This window comes from Pleurodeles waltl, chromosome 1_1, assembly GCF_031143425.1.
Source record: "Pleurodeles waltl isolate 20211129_DDA chromosome 1_1, aPleWal1.hap1.20221129, whole genome shotgun sequence".
Taxonomy (NCBI): Eukaryota; Metazoa; Chordata; class Amphibia; order Caudata; family Salamandridae; genus Pleurodeles; species Pleurodeles waltl.
Window position 1 is genome coordinate 407,379,190 of NC_090436.1, and position 22,717 is coordinate 407,401,906.

Sequence of the window (22,717 nt, forward strand, 5' to 3'; positions counted from 1 at the left end):
AGCTCGCTGGGGCTGCGTGGACCTTGGTGATCCCCCCGTGGTCCCCAGCGTGGACATGGTGGGTGCCCTGGGTGGGAACCAGAGCAGCCACCCTTTTTTGGCAGGGCCATGGAAGGGGGTGCCACGTGACCCCTCTACCCCTTTAGTAACTGGCTGGGCCCCAATGGATGGGGTCTCCGGGGCCAATATTGGCCTAGGGAGGGGGGCCACATGGCCCCCCTCCCACTTTAGTAATCGGCCGGACCCCAGGGGCTGGGGTCCCCTGGGCCAAAATTGGTAAAGGGATAAAACGTGTCTTTGGAGACCTCATAGATAAACCTCTTCTGACAGCTCTTGTGCCAATAATACTTTGAGCTTACTGCAACAGTGCTGGGAGCTCTAGGGATGGCTTTTAAATTGCTTGGCCTTTTCCATTATTTAATCCACATATTAGGCAGTAGCTCAGGATGGTTTTAGTGATCAGAAGTAGCTCTTGCTATTAAAACGTTTATAGAACTCTGTTGAAAATTAATTGCACCACTGAATGAAAGTAAATTGTGGGTCAAGCAGAATTAGAACATATTCTAACATCATATTGTTCATGGCTGCCTAGTGGGCATATCTGTGTTTCAATGTCTATTTAACAGCTTTAATCCCATCTGCACATTAAATTGACGTGTTTAGGATTGCTACATCTAAGTTGCAAGCATAAAGATCGTTACATGTCATAATTTAGCGTTCTGTAGAAATGAGGGGAGATTTTTGACATAGGGCTAAATGTGCAGGTCTATGAATGGCAGGACCTTGCGATAGGTGGAATTAATACCCAAGATTATTGTCTTCATGTTCGTGGAAATCTATCTTTTTTGCACTTTGGGCAGAAGACATGATGTGGCCATGGTTGGCTGTGCTATAAACAGATATATTTTGTCTTGCTTTAAAGTAGCCCCAGTTCTTCACAATCATCTAGCATGTTCTTCAATATTAGGAGTGCTTCAGTAGTAGAACTGCTGGCCAATCGTTTGTAACAGATGGTATCAGGTAGTTGTTTATCCCCCTCTAAGATATAACCATCTGCTTGTAACAGTAAATAGGCTAATATGTAGTCCTCAAATGTCCAGAAAGATTCACATGACAAGCTAACTCATAGTCAGGCTTTTGCCCTTTTTAATTTAAGAGCACTGCAAACTTTCTCGTGGGTAATGATTTGACCCCACATTTTATAAATCTACATAGGATTTGGTAGATTAAGGAATACTTTATTTCAAAATACGTCTCAGAAAGTCAATCCCACTTTGGACATGTTGTACTCTTGTGATTTCTTGACATATGGCCATCGAGGTGGCTTGAAACAGGTGATGGCGGGGGGACTGGAGTATTAGAGAAACTTGAGTTTGCTTCAGTGTATTTGAGAATGGACTTAGAACTGTGAACAGCATGATTTTAATTAAGTTCAAGCAAAGGATTTTTTTGGGGCAGTGCAGTAAGGTTGTTTTAGTGTTGATGGTTCGATCAAGTTAATGAAAATGTTGGCTGCTGTTTCCAATCTACCTTTCCTGCACCATTCAGAAACTGGAATCTCGTTGTAATTTTCCGGGAGGTACAGAAGACAGGAGTTGTTGTATAGTTATACTTTCAAAAGAGTTATCAAGGTCTTGGTCAGAAATGCTAATATTTGGGACTCAGCAAAGATGCTGACCAGGTGTACATACTTTGTCACCAAGTCACCATTTGTATCCTTACTAGTCACTATTGTATTTCTGTCTTCATTCAATTTTAAAAATTATCTTTGGAAATAAACCAACTGTGGTTTTCTCTGTAAATGTATACAGGGCAGGTCTGTTGAGTGGTAGGGAGTGTGCGGGAATGGTTGAATCACTGGTGATGTGCAAACCGTATGTTGAAAATATTCTAGAAGAGTCTTTTCTGGTTCTCTGAAGGAATCCAGAAGAAAGAATGCCTTAAAGGAAAAGAATCAATGACTTTCAATTAGTTTTGCCTAGGATTTACAGAATATTTCAGAGACTTGGCTGTTTGTGAGACACTGTCATTGAATTTGGGTTCAGCATATTGTTTTGTTTATTTTGCTGTACAAAAGAGAGGAACCTGTCAGTTTGGCTGAAAGACAAGTAATATTTGTCTGTAAAGTGCAGCGTGTTATGTATGTAAATTTTGGTGTGTGGTTATTAAGCAAGACCAATAGGGTGAAGCTGTTTTAGTTTTTGCGCACCATTGCTGGATTTCTGGAAAAAAGGTTTATATATTTGCCCTTAGAGAGAAATAGATTCATCACTCATGTCCATTTCCCAAAATGTTTGAGGAACAAATAGATTTCGACACTGAAACGGCAGCAGAAACATTTTCCTTGAAATCATCTTGTTTTGTGGTCTAATCAGCTTAGTGTTCCAAGATTAATTAAGGTTTAATTTATTCCCACAATACACCTGAGTAGGACAGATGTTCAGAATGGACATAGTAACCTATTTTGTTCCATTACAATAAAATGATGAGATTTTCAAGGATGTAAATAGAAGTAAATATTTGAAGTAAAGCCATGAGACAAAATGCTTGTCTTTAGCCAAAATTAAATTTGTTTGTGTTGTGTGGTTTGGGTTGTGTGTCACAGAATGCAAAAAGTAATTTCAACCTGCACAAATATCGACTACTCCTATATGGGCAAGGTAATCATGGTTATCATGGTTATTGTGTAGTGAAGAATAGATTTAATATTCTAACTCTACATTTAGTGACCTTGATGATGTTCTGCAAATCGAAGTTCTGGAATCGATATGTGTGCAGGCCATTATTAAAAAACCTTAGGGCCTAATTTAGAGTTTGGTGAAGGGCTTACTCCGTCACAGTATTGACGGATATCCCGTCTGCTGAAATATAAATCCCATTATTTCCTATAAGATTTATATTTTGGCGGATGGGATATCCATCAGCGTTGTGGGTAACCCCACTGCCAAACTCTAAATCAGGCCCTTAATCTTGTGAGGCCCCGCCATAACTCATTTTGTATGTATTTTTATCTGAAGAATTTCTTTAAGTTGTTTTAACTGATGTTTCATTGTATCATGACAACCTGTAATACGGTTAACTGTTCTTCAAGGGGTTACCTCCCAGTGTGATCAAATCCAGATTTAAAGTGATATGTCTCTTGGATGATGTATGCAGGGTAGAAGGTGGTTGAATTAGCTCTTAGATTGGAAATGGTCGTTCTAAAAAATGTTAAGGTTATTTTGACTTTCTGTTTAGCCAATTCACTGTGGTCTTGCCAAAAAATAAGACATTGTGCTTCTTCAGTGCAAGACCCTGTCCAGCAAATCATATTATTCTATTGTCACATACTGTTTTATTGAAGCGCTTGATGAAACAGCCACAGCCTTGAGAGTACAACTAGATTCACTACTGGTGTTAAATAGCATTCACTGCCCTTTTATTTTATGAGCACTCTTTCAGCAGTACGAATTTTCCGGAGTAAGTCATATCTAGTCATGGAAAGATGCTTTCTGAATTGGGCCCTAGGTTACCAGGTGCATATAATAAGAAATAAATTATACTATATTGTTTGCATACACAACCTATTCAACCCTAAAGGTCTTCCTTGGTTTACAGCCACTTTGCAAAATATGCTGTTTTACCTGTCCACTGGTCTTCTACAGCTTTAATCTGGGCCTCCGTGAACATCCACACATATGCCAACTTCTTCCACTCCTGTGGTTTGAGGCGATTATAAGACAGATTCCAAAGAGCTGAACGGATTAGGCTAGTTTGCACAGAGTGATCTTGTTTAAATGAGAGGCTATCTTCATATACTTCTTGCCCAGTTTCGATACGATCCTGAGGGAAAAGAAATCCAAACTGAATTTTAGGCCTTTGTCCCCCTCGCCAACACTTAAGTGCAGTCCACATTAACTACTTTAAGTCAAAGCATGTACTCCTACAGCACCTGCAATAAATAGAAGCCATATTGGGACCCTCTTTGTAACACTTTATTTTAAGACAGAATAGGATAAACAACAAATGGGCCAATTCCCAAAGACATTAATGATTGAGAAGTAGTACCCCTATAGTCCTACTTCACGCACTAATAATGCCATGTGAATTGGCCCTAAAGCATGTGGAATGTGGATATTCAGGAAAAAATCATACATAACTAGTACAAACAGAAAAGGATGTTCCCTCATTGCACTTGTACCAATAGGGAGTTCGAAATTTTGGGGCCAATTCATTTATGATTACGTGTAACTGTAGTACTTCAGGCACTAAAAATACCTTTGTGAATTGGCTGCAGTGTCACAGTCCAATTGAAAAAGAGATGCATGTACCCACACCTGTATGCATTACACACCAATAACATGGGGCCTGGAGAGGATTCATAACTGGGGGAGGTGTAGTGTGCACGCTCATCTTTATTTTGATAATGTCGTCAGGAATCTTTACAATAACTGAGCCAACTGACCTGCCTAAATTTGGCCAATATATCAGCCTATTACAAGAACCACTCAAATAATGCAAGAAGACTGGCCAGATTTTCCTTCTTCAGTAAGTCTTAGAGGACAAGCAAGTCTACTCCCTGAAATTGTGCATTTTAATTTGTTGGCTGATAGCACTGCTTTTAACTATGAACTCATATTGTCTCCTTTTATATTGATTTTTTTAGCATACACTGAGAGACTTTCGTATTTTATAAGCGTTTAGCCATCACTTGACACTTTTGTGCTGCTATGACCTCAGGTCTTTTCTCCAATATTTGCACTTTATGGTTACCCTGGCTATTGCTGAGTGATATATATGTCGGCTGCTCATTGTAGGGTTTGTTTAGAGTATCAAATGTAACCTTCAAGACATTCCAAAGAATGAATTGTTTTAATATATTTTATTTGTTGTGGATTATTTTGCTTCTCCTTAAATATTGTAAAGAATTTAAGTAATCATACAATAAAGATTTTTCAATGTACTCATGGCCTTGGTGGTCATGAGGCAGTGCAGAACAGAAAAGATTGTGTGGGTCTGCTGTTACAGCATGGCCGAGGAGTACACATGCCAGCATTCATTCAGAGCAGCGCAAGTCTTCTGCTAGGATAAACAGTAAAGGGAAGATCTTCATACAAGGTGGGCTTAGAACCTAGTGGACATGTCTGTGCTTGCTTGATTGACTTTTATTTAAAGCAACACCTGTCATGGTCAATCCAACATCTCATTCTCTGCATTCCAACATCGAGTTTGGGCCCAGAGAAGTGCATTGCAAATGTTGAAACTCGCTTTGCAGATTCCCCACAAGTAGAAGTCCAAATCACTTCTCTCTTCCTTGTCAGTGTTTAACAGGTATTAAACACAGTGTCATAACAGTGTCATAACAAAGGCCCCCACAGCCTCTGCTGTGTGGGGGAGCCTCCACCCTCCAGGGGCCCCTCTCAGCTCATTACCCTGGTCTGAGAGCTCCTGAGTGAGTTCAGAGGGGGGGGAGCTCATGTTTCGTTACTGCATTCTGTGCCTTTTCTCTCTTCCACCATGCTGCTTTCTAAATTGTTACTGCTTATGTCATCATCAGCTTTGAGGCAGTTGAGAACCATCTTCAGTAAAGAACTGCCAGCACATCACCTCCTCATTGAGGGACGGCACTGGCAGTTCCCCAAGGGTGGATTTAATCTTTAGGACCTGCTGCATTATCTACAAAACAACAAAGACTACTGCACCTCTCCAGCCACTGGGCAGAAAAACTCACCATGCAACACAATAAGCAATGACATCACAAGAAAGGAAATAAAGAACTGCAGAAAGGAAAATACATGGAGTAAAGTCTTACCAAACTGAGCACCAGGATTTGAAATAAGGTATCCCACCCATGAGATTTCATTCATCATTTTTGGACTTCCAAAAAGAGATGAAAACACACCTTTTCAATAAGTCCCTCCTTAGCCACCATTATTCCACTAGTCCCAATATTTTGTACAACACCACTGAAGGATACGGGGTTATTAGTTGTGCATGGTGTGAGGCCTGCACAAGTTATTGGTCCACAATTTCCCCTTACTGGGAACCAAACAGGCCGCAGTTACACTTGACTCTCTCAGGGTAGCGAAGCACAGCAGTCCAATTTCTACTCAGGGGAGGTGGTGTGAATAGGCAATCACCATTGGCACGCAATAATAATACTAAGGGGGTTATTACAACTTTGGAGGAGGTGTTAATCCATCCCAAAAGTGACAGATATACCACCAGCCGTATTACGAGTCCATTATATCCTATGGAACTCGTAATACGGCTGGTGGTATATCCGTCACTTTACCGTCACTTTTGGGACGGATTAACACCTCCTCCAAAGTTGTAATAACCCCTTAAGTAAGTGACTATCCAGTCAGGGCTTTTTCTTTAGAAAAAGGAAACAAACATTTATTACACATACACCACTAAAAACTATGCACTATATACAGAAAGCAGATTGAAAATACCATGGATGACATTGCAAAATCACATTTGACTCCTAAAATCCCAGTACCTCCTTAACCTATACCAGGCATCATAATATAGGGGGTATCAATTTAGATAAAACAGGCCTATTGGCTTTATCAAGGGTTCAACATACTATAAGAGCAAACAAAACATGTTAAAAACACCTTCATTTTTCGTGCAAATGTAATAATCAACAATATCCATGTGTAAATGCAATGAATGTTAACATAGCATTTCAACCCTGATCAGTAATCACTGTCAACATTATTATATCCCTAAGACTTTTCAAAATTAAACTTAACTTGTATGTGTGCATTTTTTATATACTTTCAGGCCACATAAAATGGAACAGTAAAAATACCCCTAAAGGGTTCTACTTTCTGACCGGATAAAATGCAGATATAGATTCAGCCCCTAGAGAACACATCTCTCTATATACCTTCCTTATATCCCTCAGGACAGATTTAAGCAGCAACAGAAACAGTGCCTAGAGAACGATGCACTCCCAGATGTAGAGCAATAGCTCCAGTCTTTAGAGTGCTTTCAAACATTAAGTGAAAATCCCAGAAGGTCATGGCTTCTTTCATCTCTGCAAACTTAGGGACAGTTTTACAAACATTACTTCTGAGGGCGCTGCTGTAACTTCTACAACCCCGCACAACACTTTCCAGATTCATTGTTGGTGTCCTTGTCCTCCTTGTGTTACAAATAAACAGGGTATATATATATATATATATATATATATATATATATATATATATAAAATCACCCACCAGTTCTCCTCATCAACTGGCAAAAGTTAAATACCCCCACACAAAGTGGACCAACTAATGCCCGAAGCCAATTCCGAAAATAAAGCAACACAGCATATAAATACTTGCTTCAACAACAACTTTTTAGAAAAGCACTGCTTAATTCTTTTCGTCCGGCACATCCAACTAAATAAAAAACATATAAAGTCAAGAGTAAAGTTCTAACATCTGATCTACAGTAGCAGGACTCCCACAGAACCATGATTACCGCTAGTAAGTTACTCCAGCACAAGGAAAGGACAATGAAATCTACATGAAGACAAAATAAACGGCAAACCATTATCCAGATATCAACAAACACACACAACTTCAGGTCACTATAGAACATAAATCCATTAGACACAAATATTACTTACTTCACCACAGATACGTAAACTCCCACTGGGCTCGACTCAACCATAAATCTCAGACGTGCAAACAAACAAACAGTCCCTCTTAACCAAACGCCTGGAGGGCATAGCCCGTTAGAAATCACATGACAACTGCGGCAGCCATCTTGGAACAGAATATCTCATCAAACCTATTGAATACCTGATTGGTCCTAACATTCCATACAAAAAAGGGGCAACAATATGATGCATTCAAACATCAAAGTGAATGCAGACTTTATTTAACGCAGGTATACAGTCATAACTACCTTGGTGGTTAAATAGTCCCTCTTCACTAATTGCTTGGAAGGACTTACCCCTTGTCCTCCTAGGGCCACTACAAGACAAGACCATCATGCAAATTAACCAGTTCCACAGGGCATGATGGGGTGCTCCAGTTTGGAGCAGTGAATATTATTTATATGAGCAGCTCTCTCGCTGTGCTGGGGAGAGCTGCATAGCTTTTTCCTTTGTTTTTTCTTCTTTCCTCTTGGGGGTGACTGGTCCCATCCGGGCACCCCACATGCCTCCATTTGCTAGGGGTAGCTTAGGAAGCCCACCCCCGGCTGCCCCTGCCACCTCCCAGCAGGCACGGCATTTGCTACATTAGTGGCCCTCAGACATGTGCATGGAGAGCAGAGACAAGGCCACCACCATTGCTGGTGTTCCCCCTTCTGCACCTTGGTTCAGGGTACCAGGCCCCAAAGACTGCTTCTTGGCCCTCTGGGCTGTGTTGTTACTGCATTGGCCCCTAGGGAGATGCTGGTCCCCGGGGGTACTTAAAGATGAGAGGAGATGTCCTCACACAGGCCCACTACCTGGATATATTAAAAAAATGAATCCTGTGCTGATCCCCGGGGTATTTCTTATACTTGGTGGTGCAGCCCCACACGCTAGCTTCTCTGGGGATCAAAAGTCACCAGTTTTAAAATGACCATAACGTGGGCAACAGTGGGCCTATTCAGACACTACTGGGCAGTCCCAGCAGGCCTTCTGGTCTAAAAATCGATGTACCTTGCAGGGAGCTGGTTCAACTGACTCCTTGCACCAGCCATCCTTTGGGTCTTTGTCTCTGGGTTCAAAAGTCCAGATCTTCACCCTCCTGGTTCTTAGGGACTTTTACAGGGGCAGCCTCACTGGCCCTTGGAGTGACCCACAGGTCCTTGGGTCAACCGGTGAAGGGTCTCTGATCCTTTTGGGCATCAGGGGGTTTCTCTTTCCAGTTGTCCATCACTGTTGCAGTCCCAAGGTCCAGCAGCAAAAGCACATAAAGCCCCAACAACAGCAACCCTCCTTTGTTCAAGAGTTGTCAAAGAGGGTGGAAGGTTCCCCCTGGGCAATCCTAGGGTGCCACATCACCTCTCCGCCCCTGCCCCAACCCTCCTGCACAGCTTGCTGGGACAGTTCAAGATGGTGTTATCAAGGACTCACTGGTCCCATCTGGTCTTGGGGTCTCAGCTCCACCCCTTGCTGATATCGTTGCCAGGGTCTTTCCCACCAAAACATCAAATAGGAGACGCCACCTGCGTTGGCACCAATTGTCTGCACTTCATCCTATGTACAGTGGACCTGGACTGTCCCCAACTCTGGTACAGTGTGACAGATAAGTAACAGATGCAGATTTCCATCCCAAGCCCTTCCTGCTCAAGAGCTGAGGAAAGCAGTTATTTCTGGGGCGGCCTTTGTTCCCTCTGCTGAGGGGATATGTAATTAAATTGGCCCAGTGGGGTGACAAAAGGCCTGGGCTCTGATCCTGAGCTGAGCCAGAGCAATATGACAATTCTGGATGACCCATAAGTTGTACAGACCCCTTCTTGGAACTTGCAGGTTTGATTTTGGCGCACATGTTCCACTCCATTTTGATGTGTCACTTTGTAGGCCAAAGGGAGTGAAACTGCGCTCCAAGGCAGTTTTCCCCATATGTGTATAGTAAAGTATCACTGTAGACAAAAGAGAAAACCACACTGACTTTTCCTATGAGTATACACTAACAATGTAAGGCCAACCCCAGGTCAATATCTAATCCAGGATAGTCCTCTCAGTGCCAGGCTACCCGTGCGCAGTTACCGGGCTGTGCGCAAAAGTAGTTTCACACGTGCAGCACTCACACGCATGCACACATGTTCACATGTAACCAGCCTAGTGCCCCTTACCCTTGCTGCCGTGCAGAGGCCTTATCTTAAAAAGCGGACACTGGTGGAGGCATACGCGGTCCATTTGCCATGTGATTACCGTGGGTGGGATACATGTAGTGAGACTCACCCATAGTAAAAAGTCCAAAACTGGGTAATCCAAAGAGCAAAAAATCTGGGTATATTAAATGGGCAGAACCCATTTTGCAACAACAATATTGCTCACTCATCAGCAGTGGCACAGCATGGACACAATGGGTGCTAATGCAAGAAAGGAAAATGGGCCCACCCATACCATGGGGTTGTAATAAAAGAAGCCCATGATTGGGCTGAACCCATGTGTCACTCAACCTGCTTCACAGCATCTAAAGATCTCCATGTTCCTTATTCTATCTGCCTTTTCTTCTAGCCCTCTTTCTCTCCTGCTCTCAACCCTATCCACCTTTAACCCTCTGTCCTTCTTATGTCTTCCTTTGCCTCTTTCCCTCTTGATTCTCACTCGTTATTATCTTGTTCTGCACTTTCTCTCACTTTTTCTCTCCTTGCTTTCCTTCAATAATCTTCTCTCTTTTTTTCACCTTTCCTCTCTTCTCCAGTATCCACTCTCCTTTATCTGCATCCCCCACCTTCTCTCCTCCAACCTCCTCTTCGTTAACTTGTTCTCTCTATCTCCTTCTATGGTGAATCCATTTTAGTTCTTATTGGGATTCAGGAGTTTAGCTTAGGCTTTTGGCTTGCAGGCCTGTGCCCCCGTCACCTAGTGACTTTTAACCTACTTAGCTTGCTCTGTTTTATTTCATTTATTGCATTATTTCTTCTAAGATGGTTGCCATTGTTTATAGTCAGTAAAGATGTTTTGATTTGCATTATCAGCGCCACTCTAAGAAGGCGTCATGATCAGTGATGTACGTAGGTATTGTTATCATGTCCCTTTCTCACTTACGTGTGATAGGACCATAATATACATTTGTTGGGGATTGTTTATATAATTGCTGCCACAAGTCTGCCTCCCTATCAGTTGTTTAGTAACATACCTGTGTTAGGGATCCTACATGATCTGCATAAATACATCTCACACGGACAAGGTGTAGGAAAGTACCATCTTGCCTGGCATGTTACCCCCATATTTCACTGTATATATGTTGTTTTAGTTGTATGTGTCACTGGGACCCTGCCAGCCAGGGCCCCAGTGCACATAAGTGTGCCCTGTATGTGTTACCTGTGTTATGACTAACTGTCTCACTGAGGCTCTGCTAACCAGAACCTCAGTGGTTATGCTCTCTCATTTCTTTCCAAATTGTCACTAACAGGCTAGTGACCAATTTCACCAATTTACATTGGCATACTGGAACACCCTTATAATTCCCTAGTATATGGTACTGAGGTACCCAGGGTATTGGGGTTCCAGGAGATCCCTATGGGCTGCAGCATTTCTTTTGCCACCCATAGGGAGCTCTGGCAATTCTTACACAGGTCTGCCACTGCAGCCTGAGTGAAATAACGTTCACGTTATTTCACAGCCATTTACCACTGCACTTAAGTAACTTATAAGTCACCTATATGTCTAACCTTTACCTGGTAAAGGTTGGGTGCTAAGTTACTTAGGGGGTCATTCTGACCCTGGCAGCCGGTGACCGCCAGGGTCACCGACCACGGGAGCACCGCCAACAGGCTGGCGGTGCTCCCAAGGGCATTCTGACCGCGGCGGTTCAGCCGCGGCCAGAAAGGGTAAACCGGCGGTCTCCCGCCGGTTTACCACTGCCCTACAGAATCCTCCATGGTGGCGGAGCGCGCTCCGCCGCCATCGGGATTCTGACACCCCCCTACCGCCATCCTGTTCCTGGCGGGTCTCCCGCCAGGAACAGGATGGCGGTAGGGGGTGCCGCGGGGCCCCTGGGGGCCCCTGCAGTGCCCATGCCAATGGCATGGGCACTGCAGGGGCCCCCGTAAGAGGGCCCCACAAAGTATTTCAGTGTCTGCAAAGCAGACACTGAAATACGCGATGGGTGCAACTGCACCCGTCGCACCTTCCCACTACGCCAGCTCCATTCGGAGCCGGCGTCCTCGTGGGAAGGTAGATTTGCCCTGGGCTGGCGGGCGGCCTTTTGGCGGCCGCCCGCCAGCCCAGGGCAAATCTCAAAATACCCTCAGCGGTTTTGTGACCGCGGAGCGGTATTTTGACGGGGGAACATTGGCGGGCGGCCTCCGCCGCCCGCCAATGTTAGAATCACCCCCTTAGTGTGTGGGCACCCTGGCACTAGCCAAGGTGCCCCCACATTGTTCAGGGCAAATTCCCCGGACTTTGTGAGTGCGGGGACACCATTACACGCGTGCACTATACATATGTCACTAAATATGTATAGCGTCACAATGGTAACTCCGAACATGGCCATGACTTCCTCAGAGAGAGGGTGTTACACCCTCTCCCTTTGGAAAAAGGTGTCAGGGCTGGGGAGGAGTAGCCTCCCCCAGCCTCTGGAAATGCTTTGATGGGCACAGATGGTGCCCATCTCTGCATAAGCCAGTCTACACCGGTTCAGGGATCCCCCAGCCCTGCTCTGGCGCGAAACTGGACAAAGGAAAGGGGAGTGACCACTCCCCTGACCTGCACCTCCCCTGGGAGGTGCCCAGAGCTCCTCCAGTGTGCTCTAGACCTCTGCCATCTTGGAAACAGAGGTGCTGCTGGCACACTGGACTGCTCTGAGTGGCCAGGGCCAGCAGGTGACGTCAGCGACTCCTTCTGATAGGCTCTTACCTGGGTTTCCAGCCTATCCTCCTTCCTAAGTAGCCAAACCTCCTTTTCTGGCTATTTAGGGTCTCTGCTTTGGGGAATTCTTTAGATAACGAATGCAAGAGCTCATCAGAGTTCCTCTACATCTCTCTCTTCACCTTCTGCCAAGGAATCGACCGCTGACTGCTCTGGACGCCTGCAAAACCGCAACAAAGTAGCAAAGACGACTACTGCAACCTTGTATCGCTGATCCAGCCGCCTTCTCGACTGCTTTCCTGGTGGTGCATGCTGTGGGGGTAGTCTGCCTCCTCTCTGCACTAGAAGCTCTGAAGAAATCTCCTGTGGGTCGACGGAATCTTCCCCCTGCAACCGCAGGCACCAAAAGACTGCATCACCGGTCCTCTGGGTCCCCTCTCAGCCCAACGAGCGTGGTCCCTGGAACTCAGCAACTCTGTCCAAGTGACTCCCACAGTCCAGTGACTCTTCAGTCCAAGTTTGGTGGAGGTAAGTCCTTGCCTCCCCACGCCAGACTGCATTGCTGGGTACCGCATGATTTGCAGCTGCTCTGGCTCCTGTGCACTCTTCCAGGATTTCCTTTGTGCACAGCCAAGCCTGGGTCCCTGACACTCTAACCTGCAGTGCACGACCTCCTGAGTTGTCCTCCGGCGTCGTGGGACCTTCCTTTGTGACTTCGGGTGAGCTTTGGTTCACTCTTCTTCGTAGTGCCTGTTCCGGCACTTCTGCGGGTGCTGCTTGCTTCTGAGTGGGCTCCTTGTCTTGCTGGGTGCCCCCTCTGTCTCCTCACGCAATTGGCGACATCCTGGTCCCTCCTGGGCCACAGCAGCATACAAAAACCCTAACCGCAACCCTTGCAGCTAGCAAGGCTTGTTTGCGGTCTTTCTGCACAGAAACACCTCTGCAAGCTTCTTCACGACGTGGGACATCAATCCTCCAAAGGGGAAGTTCCTAGTCCTCTTCGTTCTTGCAGAATCCACAGCTTCTACCATCCGGTGGCAGCTTCTTTGCACCCTCAGCTGGCATTTCTTGGGCATCTGCCCACTCACGACTTGAGTGTGACTCTTGGACTTGGTCCCCTTGTTCCACAGGTTCTCTCCTCTGGAAATCCATCGTTGTTGCATTGCTGGTGTTGGTCTTCCTTGCAGAATTCCCCTATCACGACTTCTGTGCTCTCTGGGAACTAAGGTGCACTTTGCACCCACTCTTCAGGGTCTTGGGGTGGGCTATTTTTCTAACCCTCACTGTTTTCTTACAGTCCCAGTGACCCACTACAAGCTCACATAGGTTTGGGGTCCATACGTTATTCGCATTCCACTTTTGGAGTATATGGTTTGTGTTGCCCCTATACCTATGTGCTCTCATTGCAATCTATTGTGACTGTACATTGCTTGCATTGCTTTCTATTGCTATTACTGCATAATTTTGGTATTGTGTACACATATCTTGTGTATATTTGCTATCCTCATACTGAGGGTACTCACTGAGATACTTTTGGCATATTGTCATAAAAATAAAGTACCTTTATTTTTAGTATATCTGTGTATTGTGTTTTCTTATGATATTGTACATATGACACCAGTGGTATAGTAGGAGCTTTACACGTCTCCTAGTTCAGCCTAAGCTGCTCTGCTAAGCTACCCTTTTCTATCAGCCTGAGCTGCTAGACACCTCTTCTACACTAATAAGGGATAACTGGACCTGGTGCAGAGTGTAAGTACCCCTTGGTACCACTACAAACCAGGCCAGCCTCCTACACAAGGTCATTAGAGGGGTTCCTTCCAGATGCCATCAATGCTGCACATCACCTTGCTATAGAACTCAGCCTTTGTGTCACCACAGAGCCTGAGCTAGAGACATCATTCCAAGCAACAAGGGTTGGGTGGGGATTCTCATGGACATGGTACTGGCTTATTAAATTTATCATACATATCTCTCTCTAGGTTAGAGATTAAGCTCTTTTTGCTACGAATTTCACATCTCATGTGTATTGTAAGATGATGGGGGTTTTTATATTTGCAACTCTCATCTTCTCAATTCTGCTCCTTTTATTGTTAATTATCCTAATCATTGCAGCACATGCATTTTATTGTAGACTGCAGTCTTTTCAATAAATATATTGAAAACCCTCCTGCATCTCCTTCATTGCCTCTGTGTGACTGAGACTTGTTGCTAGCATGAGAAAAGGATAACTTCCGTTCCACCACGACTTCCCTGAGAGGTCTTATCTAGAGTCCATGCGTAAGGCTGCCAGAAATCACCTTTGCTTTCTGAGTTTTGGTGAGGTACTGCTTGTGAGCCGGGAGGGTTCGGCCGACAGTTGCGACTTGTTGTATGAGTGACTCAGTAGCCTACGAACAAAAGTGCTGTCTCCCCTAAACCAGCATTCTCTCTTAGGAGCGAGAGTCCATCTACGACACTTCCTCCCTTTCTCTTACATAAAAACCTTGTTTTTATTGCTCTCTGTAGCTTCCATTTCCAGACTACTGTTCTTCCCCTGACATCCTTATATGTGGCCACTGTCTCATTTACATGTTCTAATCTGCTTCTCTCTGGTACCTTTCCTTCACCTTTCGATGTGTCACCCTTCCCGTTTTTTAATTTCACTTACTCTTCTTCATCTTTCTTACTCTCTGTCCTCTTTCCCTAATCCCTCCACCCTGATCGTACACCACTAAGAGTAAACAGTACAAGGGCCCAGCAAGACCCTGTTTCACTGATTCGAAGTCAGTGAATTGTAATCCTATTGTAGCCGATCCGGGCGGGGTATACTCGCTCTCTACTTTTGGCCCGGGTACCACTGCACCATCTGCACCACTGATAGCGATGCCTCCGCTGGAGAGGTGTGCACTTGGTAATTATCACTACCAGTTCCTCTAATTCTGGAATAAGCCCATGAGTATGCGCTGGACCCAAGAGGATGGAACTGATATACAGATACGTTTGACACAGTGCCAATGGCCTCCTTTCATTATTTTATTTTTTTTTCAACTAAATAACCAACATGTAGAGAGTTATATGTCAAATCTTTAAAATATTCAAGAAATGTGGGGGCCTTTGGCATGTTATGTAAGAGCCTGAAAACATGATATAAAACTGTAAAAAAACACAAGTAGGACACCCTAAGAAATTGGGGTCTATGGGCTTAGGAGCTAGGTGCCAGCAAATGCCAAATAGCATCTGGCAGGACAGGACTCAAGCAGCTGTCTAGTATCAATATTTTGGGGGCAAAACAGCATCAATAAGAGTAGTTTCGGGCAGGCAAGGCCCTATTGTTTGTCAATGGAAATTACAACTACTGCAGGGTGCGAAGAAGACAGTCGGAGCCTCAAGCTTATCTACGTGTCTGCTGAAACCCATATGAGGCTTCAACTGAAAAGTGTACTCCTTCCTAGAGCATGGCTTGTGTATCCACGCACTAATCCAGTGCACTTGTTTGTTTTGTTACCAGGTAGAAAAAAGCAAAATATTACTAGAGTAGGAACACATTTCTTCTAAAACACATTGGGTCCCACTAACAAAGAAATGTATGAGTATAGGAAGTAGTAAAACAGGCATTCTCTTTTACCTACTCCTCCGTGACTTTGTGCACCTGCTACAAAACTATCAACTCAGGACTTAATTTGTACAAAAAACAAAGTACCAACGCCCACATCCTGTCAGCGCTATCAAATCAGTGCTACTACCCATCACACTGCAATGAATGTGACAATTTTGATTATTCCATGCAATCAAAGGAAAAAGAATGATCGGGATGACACACTGTTATGTTAATATATATATTGAATTTTTAAACGCTCTACTCATGTGCTCTTATGAAGACAGCACCACTATGTGGAAGAATATGAGAAATGAATGCTGGTGCCAAGCACCCGGGAACACCAGCACAAATTAAGCCCTGATCCTACTCCCTATAAGTGAAAGCACAGAGCGGACACAGTCCCTTCTACTTGCACTAACCATAAACTAACTTTAACTACTTATTTCCGTGTTATTCTTTTTATTCAAATTCATTAAGGTATGAAAGAGTAAGTGAAATAATATGTAAAAGAGTACTACAGGAGTACTCCAAAATGCTTTATGAATTGGACCTTTAAAAAAGTGACTATTGAAGTTTCAACTAGATGGCAATAGATGGCCACGGCCAATTCTAACTACCCGACTATCCTTAGATGCCAGAAGAAATACATGGGAGAGTGGAGCTTTTCTGTACCGATATAGCATTCCCTCCCTGGTCACCAGCGAAATGAAACCGTGTTTAGGCTCTTCAGGAAAAATCTAAAAACATGGTGATGTAGAGAAGCATATATCACTGCTGATAGAGGAAAATTTCAGATTGCCTTACCTTATGGGAGGGAGCCCCAGCATTTTTTAGCTTCTAGAAACCGTAGGTTAATGTGCGCTCTATCAAGTATAAATTACGTAACATGTCCAAAGATAGTGTAGTTTCTTACCTTTAGCCAGTCGTAGTACCTCTGCGCCTTGATAATCATATCTACGATGAGGGTGTGGTTGCTTCTGGAGGCCACGTTCAGCGCAGTTTTACCTTGCTGAAGACAGAAAGTGTGAGTCATTGAGGTAGACGGAAAGAACTGCTCATGAAGGCATTCGGTGTGAGAATGTGAGATGCTTGCAACTGGTTAAATGTTAACAAAAGCACAGCTGTTAAAATACCTTGTTGTTATATTAAAATCTGTGGCGTAACAAAGGCCCCCGCAGACCCCTGGGCGCGGGGGCGAGCTCCAGGCACTCCGTCCCCCCAGCACAGCAACTGGCCTGTGAGTGAGTCCGGGGGGTCCATTTTCTGTGCTGGAAGGGGTGGGCCCTCCAGTTTCATTACGCCACTGTTTAGAATGTCATCTTCCTGTAAGGTATATGATGGAACAGGGCAGTTCCAGTGAAAAAAAAAAGGGGGGACACGTAATTTACAAGATGTATATTAATTTATTTATGTATGGCAAATCATAGTGTAAGAGCATTTCCAAAGCAGTCTTTTGGCACTGCAGAGGATTAGTATCCTGGTACAGGGATTAGTTGTTAAATTACCGCGCAGCAAGGAGGCTTCTGACCATAGGGGTATTGGAAGAGAGTTCCATATCATTGAACCATGAGATCGGAAGGCCATGTCACCACGATTCTAGGATCCGAAAGTGGGGACACTGAAGATGGATTGATAGACGGACTTTAGCTAGTGAGGTGGTGTGTATTTATAGAATTTGGCTCTTAGTGAAAGGAATGCTTTCTCATAGTATAGCTTACATGTGAGGCAAGCCTCTTAAAGATAATGGGCCTAGATTCATCAAGATGTCAAGCAACGCAGTGCAGCAGGTAATATGCTGAGCTGTACTGCCTGAAAGGGAGAGAGGGAACAGTGCCATATATACTAAGATGGGGCGCTGTTCTGCTCTCTTCCTGGGCTCGCGCTCAAGACAGCTATGTGCCAATACAGACACCCGTGCGCCTTAGTGAAAGGGCGCCTGCCTTGTCTGAAGCATAGTTTTTGTGCTGGAAGGGGTACTTTCCAGTACAAAAACTGTACTTTGAGATATTTCCCACTTTGTTTGTGTGCTGTTCAATCAACAAAACATGCAAAGTAGAAAAAACAAGGAGAAATTAAAACATTTTTGCTCACTGCCCCTGTCTTGAGGAGGCATAGGATCTTGGCGCAAATCCATGTCCACAATTTTCTGTAATAAGGGATTTGCATCAAACCCCATAGGTGGTTGCTTTGGAATGTCTACACACTACCGATGGAGCACCCTCTTAAAGCAATGTAATTCAAGGCAGCACATTGAATTACTTTGCACTGCTTCTGGTAACTATCTAATATAAATTACTATTTGCATTGGACAGTAAATCCCACCTGAAGACTTTGTGTCAGGTTTGCATTGTGCATTAGAAAAGCAATGCAAGGACGGCATGACCTGGCATAGCGCTAAGATGGTGGTGTTTAGCTTGGCTCTGCCGGTCAGAGCAAATGTACTACAAAGTCATAGCATGACATATGTCCTTGGCCGGCCACAAGACACGCATTGACTGTCAGCTTTACAGCTTGAAGCGGGAGTGGCCTCGACCCACCACGTTGCTGTATTGGTCAGAGCTGGGGGAATACACCCACGCCAAGCCTGCGTCACCGGAGTGCCACCTGGGCCCCCGGTCTCTGCGGTGTGGCATGCTTCAGAGGACACGTTCACTGCATTGAAAAGATGCCGGGGGGCGGTGGGGATGTTGGACTGGCTCGGGACGACATCAGACCCATAGTGGCACACACATGACGGTGCGGCCTGACTGTAGCCTACCGCTGCACGTTTTTATCACCATTGGGAAGACCTGCCATAACATGGGAGGGACAGCAGGTGAAGACCGTGGACTGCACTCTGAGATGACACATGAGCCGTCCTCCCCACTCTACTTCGTACAGTAAATGCAATCCTTTCAGACTGATGATTGCTGAAATGGCCCAATCTGAGTGACTGCTAATGCCATAATCTGGGGTATGTTTTGGAACTGTGCTGACCTGCATGAATAACGATCGCTGGCCCATACATTCAGGATTGCATGCTATATGGCACTGTCCCTTAGACTGCCTCTACCCTGGATCGGGAGATGACTGTCTTAAGACCCGCTTTGCTGAGGTGTTAAATCAAGTCTCCTTTGCAACAGGAGCCTGCCACCACACTGTAGAAAAAAGGGCAAAATGAACACTAAACTACAGCGCCTTGCATTTGAGTCAAAGCGGCAGTCATGCCTGATCGGATCATCCACTGATCAGCAGCCAGAGGGTGAAGGCTTTAGTGGGGATGACTCCCCCCGCTGAGGATATTAAATCAATATTCATAGAAATGTGATCTAGTCTCACAGTCATTAATTATAAATTAGATTCCCTGACAAGAGGCATGGGTGATATGAAAGATCGCATGGATAAACAACACACAAGAATCACAAATGCTGAACAGAGGATCTCTGATGTGGAGGATGTGCACACACAACAGGCCAAGCCCTAGAAGAGGTGAAAATGGAGCTGCATAAAGTGCAAATGAATAACGATGATTTAGAAGCCTCGCCAACCTCGGCCTCAAGCAGCTCATCACAACACCCACCCACTCCGCAGGACACACGCTTGACCGCATTTTCTCTGCCAGCAAACACATCTCCTTCAGCCACACCACCGAACTCCACTGGACCGACCACCGCTGCATCCACTTCTCCTTTGAGAAACGCACAATACACCATCACTCGCAACAGATTCCCCACTACAGATGGAACAAGGTGACCAAAGACCAGCTGATCACCCCTCTGTCCCGGAACCCACCTATCGACACCACCGACACAGCAGCCCGCAACCTCAGGCAATGGATCGACGACTGTGCCAACACTCTCGCCCCGATCAAGAAACCCTCTAACAGACGCACCGACTGAAAGGCCTTCTGGTTCACCGCCGACCTCCAAGAATCCAAGCAAACATGCCAAAGACTCAAGAAAAAGTGGCGCCAAGAACAGACACTGGACAACCACGTAGCCTTCCAGAACACCATCCGCAGACACAACCAACTCATCCGATCCACCAAAAGAACCGCCTTCAAAGAACGCATCAACAACAACGCACACAGCTACAAGGAGTTCTTCAACATCATGAAGGAACTCTCCAACCCCAGCTCCAATATCAACAACATCCCGCCATCACAAGACTCTGCGACTCCCTAGCCAACTTCTTCTACCGCAGGATCCCAGACATCAATGACAGCTTCAATACCCAGACCCCCGTCAACCACCGACACCACACACTCACCGCCCACCAGCCTCCTGCTCTCATGGACCCACGTCAACGACGATGACACCATCAAATTCATGAACACCATCCACTCCGGCTCACCATCCAACCCCTGCCCTCACTACATCTTCAACAAAGCAAGCTCCGTCATCGCACCCCAACTCCGGAAGATCATCAACAGTTCCTTTGAGACCACCACCTTCCCGGAGAGCTGGAAACACGCAGAGATCAACGCTCTCCTCAAGAAACCCAAGGCAGACCCAAAGGACCTCAAGAACGTCTGGCCCATCTCCCTGCTCCCCTTCCCGGCAAAAGTAATTGAGAAAATTGTCAATAAACATTTGACCCATTTCCTCGAGGAGAACAACACTCTGGACCAGTCCCAATCCAGATTCCGCAGCAACCACAGCACTAAAGCCGCCCTAATCGCTGCCACCGACGATATCAGGACCATACTCGACAACGGTGAAACCGCAGCCCTCATCCTCCTGGACCTCTCGGCCGCGTTCAACACTGTCTGCCACCACACCCTACGCACATGCCTTAATGATGCAGAGATCCACGCCAGAGCCCTGGACTCGATCACCTCCTTCCTCACCGGCAGAACTCAGAGAGTCCACCTCCCTCCATTCTGCTCTAAAGCCACCAAAATCATCTGTGGCTAGCCCAGGGATCGTCCCTCAGCCCAACCCTCTTGAACGTCTACATGGCTTCGCTCGCAAACATCGCCCAATCTCACAACCTCAACATCGTCTCATACGCCGATGACACCCAGCTGATCCTATCCCTCACCAAGGACCCCTCCACCGCCAAAACCAACCTCCACGAAGGAATAAAGGCCATCTCTGAATGGATGAAGAACAGCTGCCTGAATTCTGACAAAACTGAGGTCCTCATCTCCACCCTCTTTGTGTGGGACGACTCCTGGTGGCCTACCACACTGGGAACCGCACCGATACCCACCGTCCACACATGCATCCTGGGATTCATCCTGGAGTCATCACTATCAATGACCCAGCAAGTCAACGCTGTCTCTTCCTCCTGTTTCAACACCCTCCGCATGCTTCGGAAGATCTACAAATGGATCCCCACTGAAACCAGAAGGACGGTCACCCAAGCCCTCATAAGCAGCAAACTGGACTACTGCAACACTCTCTACGCAGGAACCACGGCCAAGCTCCAGAAAAGACTGCAACACATACAGAACGCCTCCACACGCCTCATCCTGGACATCTCCTGCCACAGCCACATCACAGCCCACCTGAGAGACCTGCACTGGCTCCCAGTCAACAATAGAATCATGTTGAAACTCCTCACCCACGGTCACAAGGCACTGCACAACACTGGACCTGAATACCTCAACAGATGGCTTTCCTTATACACCCCGACCCGACAGCGTCGCTCCGCTGACCTTGCCCTCGCCACTGTCCCACGCATCCACAGAATCATTCTCCCACCTCGCCACCAAGACATGGAACACTCTTCCCACCCACCTGCGACAGACACAGTACCTACTTACCTTCAGGAGACACCTCAAGACTTGGCTGTTTGACCAGTAGCAGCTCCCCCACCCCCTCAGCGCCTTAAGACCCTCACTGGTGAGTAGTGTGCTTTACAAATGCTTTGATTGATTGATTGATAAGCCAGGTTCCGGTGAAACAACATATGCATCCTAGGAGTTCCTGAAACTACAGTGACTGAGGGCTTTGTCGAAAAACAACTTCTTACTCTCTTTTGGGCTGAACATTTCTCTCAATCATTCATGACACAGCGGGCGCATAGGTCTTTGGCTCCTTGGCCAGTCCCTGGAGCCCCTACGAGGCCCCTCATTGTGAAGTTTCTAAACTGTAGGGACAGAGACTAAGGGGCATAGTTATACTCTGTTTGCGCCGAATGTGCGTCAACAATTTTGACGCACATTCGTCGCAAACCTTGTCTCGGACGTCATAGAACCTCCATGTGCATCATTTTTTGGATGCGGGAAACCACCTTGCTTTAATGACATGCAAGGTAGGCGTTCCCGTCCAAAAAATGACTTTAAGGCCTGTGCGCCTTATTTATACTCCTGCGTCATTTTGACGCACAGGAGGGGGTGTGCCTTAAAAAACGAGCACAGCCAGATGTGTGCCATTTTTTAACCCCTGGGTGAGGGCAGGCGTTAAGGGAACTGTGAGCTCACTTCCATGGTCTCTGGGGTGCACTTCCCTGCCCCCAGGAACACCCCCTGCCACCCTCGCCCACCCCTGGAGGACACCCATGGATGGGGGACCCATCCCAGGTATGTACAGGTAAGTTGAGGTAAGTATAATTTTTTTATTTTTTAAAGTGGCATGGGGGGGCCTAATTTGGGCCCCCCTACATGCCACTGTGCCCAATGGCCATGCCCCGGGGACAGAAGTCCCCTGGGCATGGCCATTGGGCAAGGGGGAATGACTCCTGTCTTTGCTAAG

The 22,717-nt window shown here is 45.8% G+C and overlaps 1 protein-coding gene across 1 annotated transcript in view; it reads right to left on the reverse strand.

The window, feature by feature from the left end:
• ANKDD1B (ankyrin repeat and death domain containing 1B) overlaps positions 1 to 22,717 on the reverse strand; it is a 516,198-nt gene that overhangs the window by 88,577 nt on the left and 404,904 nt on the right. Inside the window, exons 13-14 of the mRNA XM_069223721.1 lie at positions 16,951 to 17,046; positions 3,624 to 3,822 (exon numbers count right to left, since the gene is read on the reverse strand). Of these exons, the coding sequence (XP_069079822.1) occupies positions 3,624 to 3,822; positions 16,951 to 17,046 (295 nt within the window). The remainder of the gene's footprint in view (positions 1 to 3,623; positions 3,823 to 16,950; positions 17,047 to 22,717) is intronic.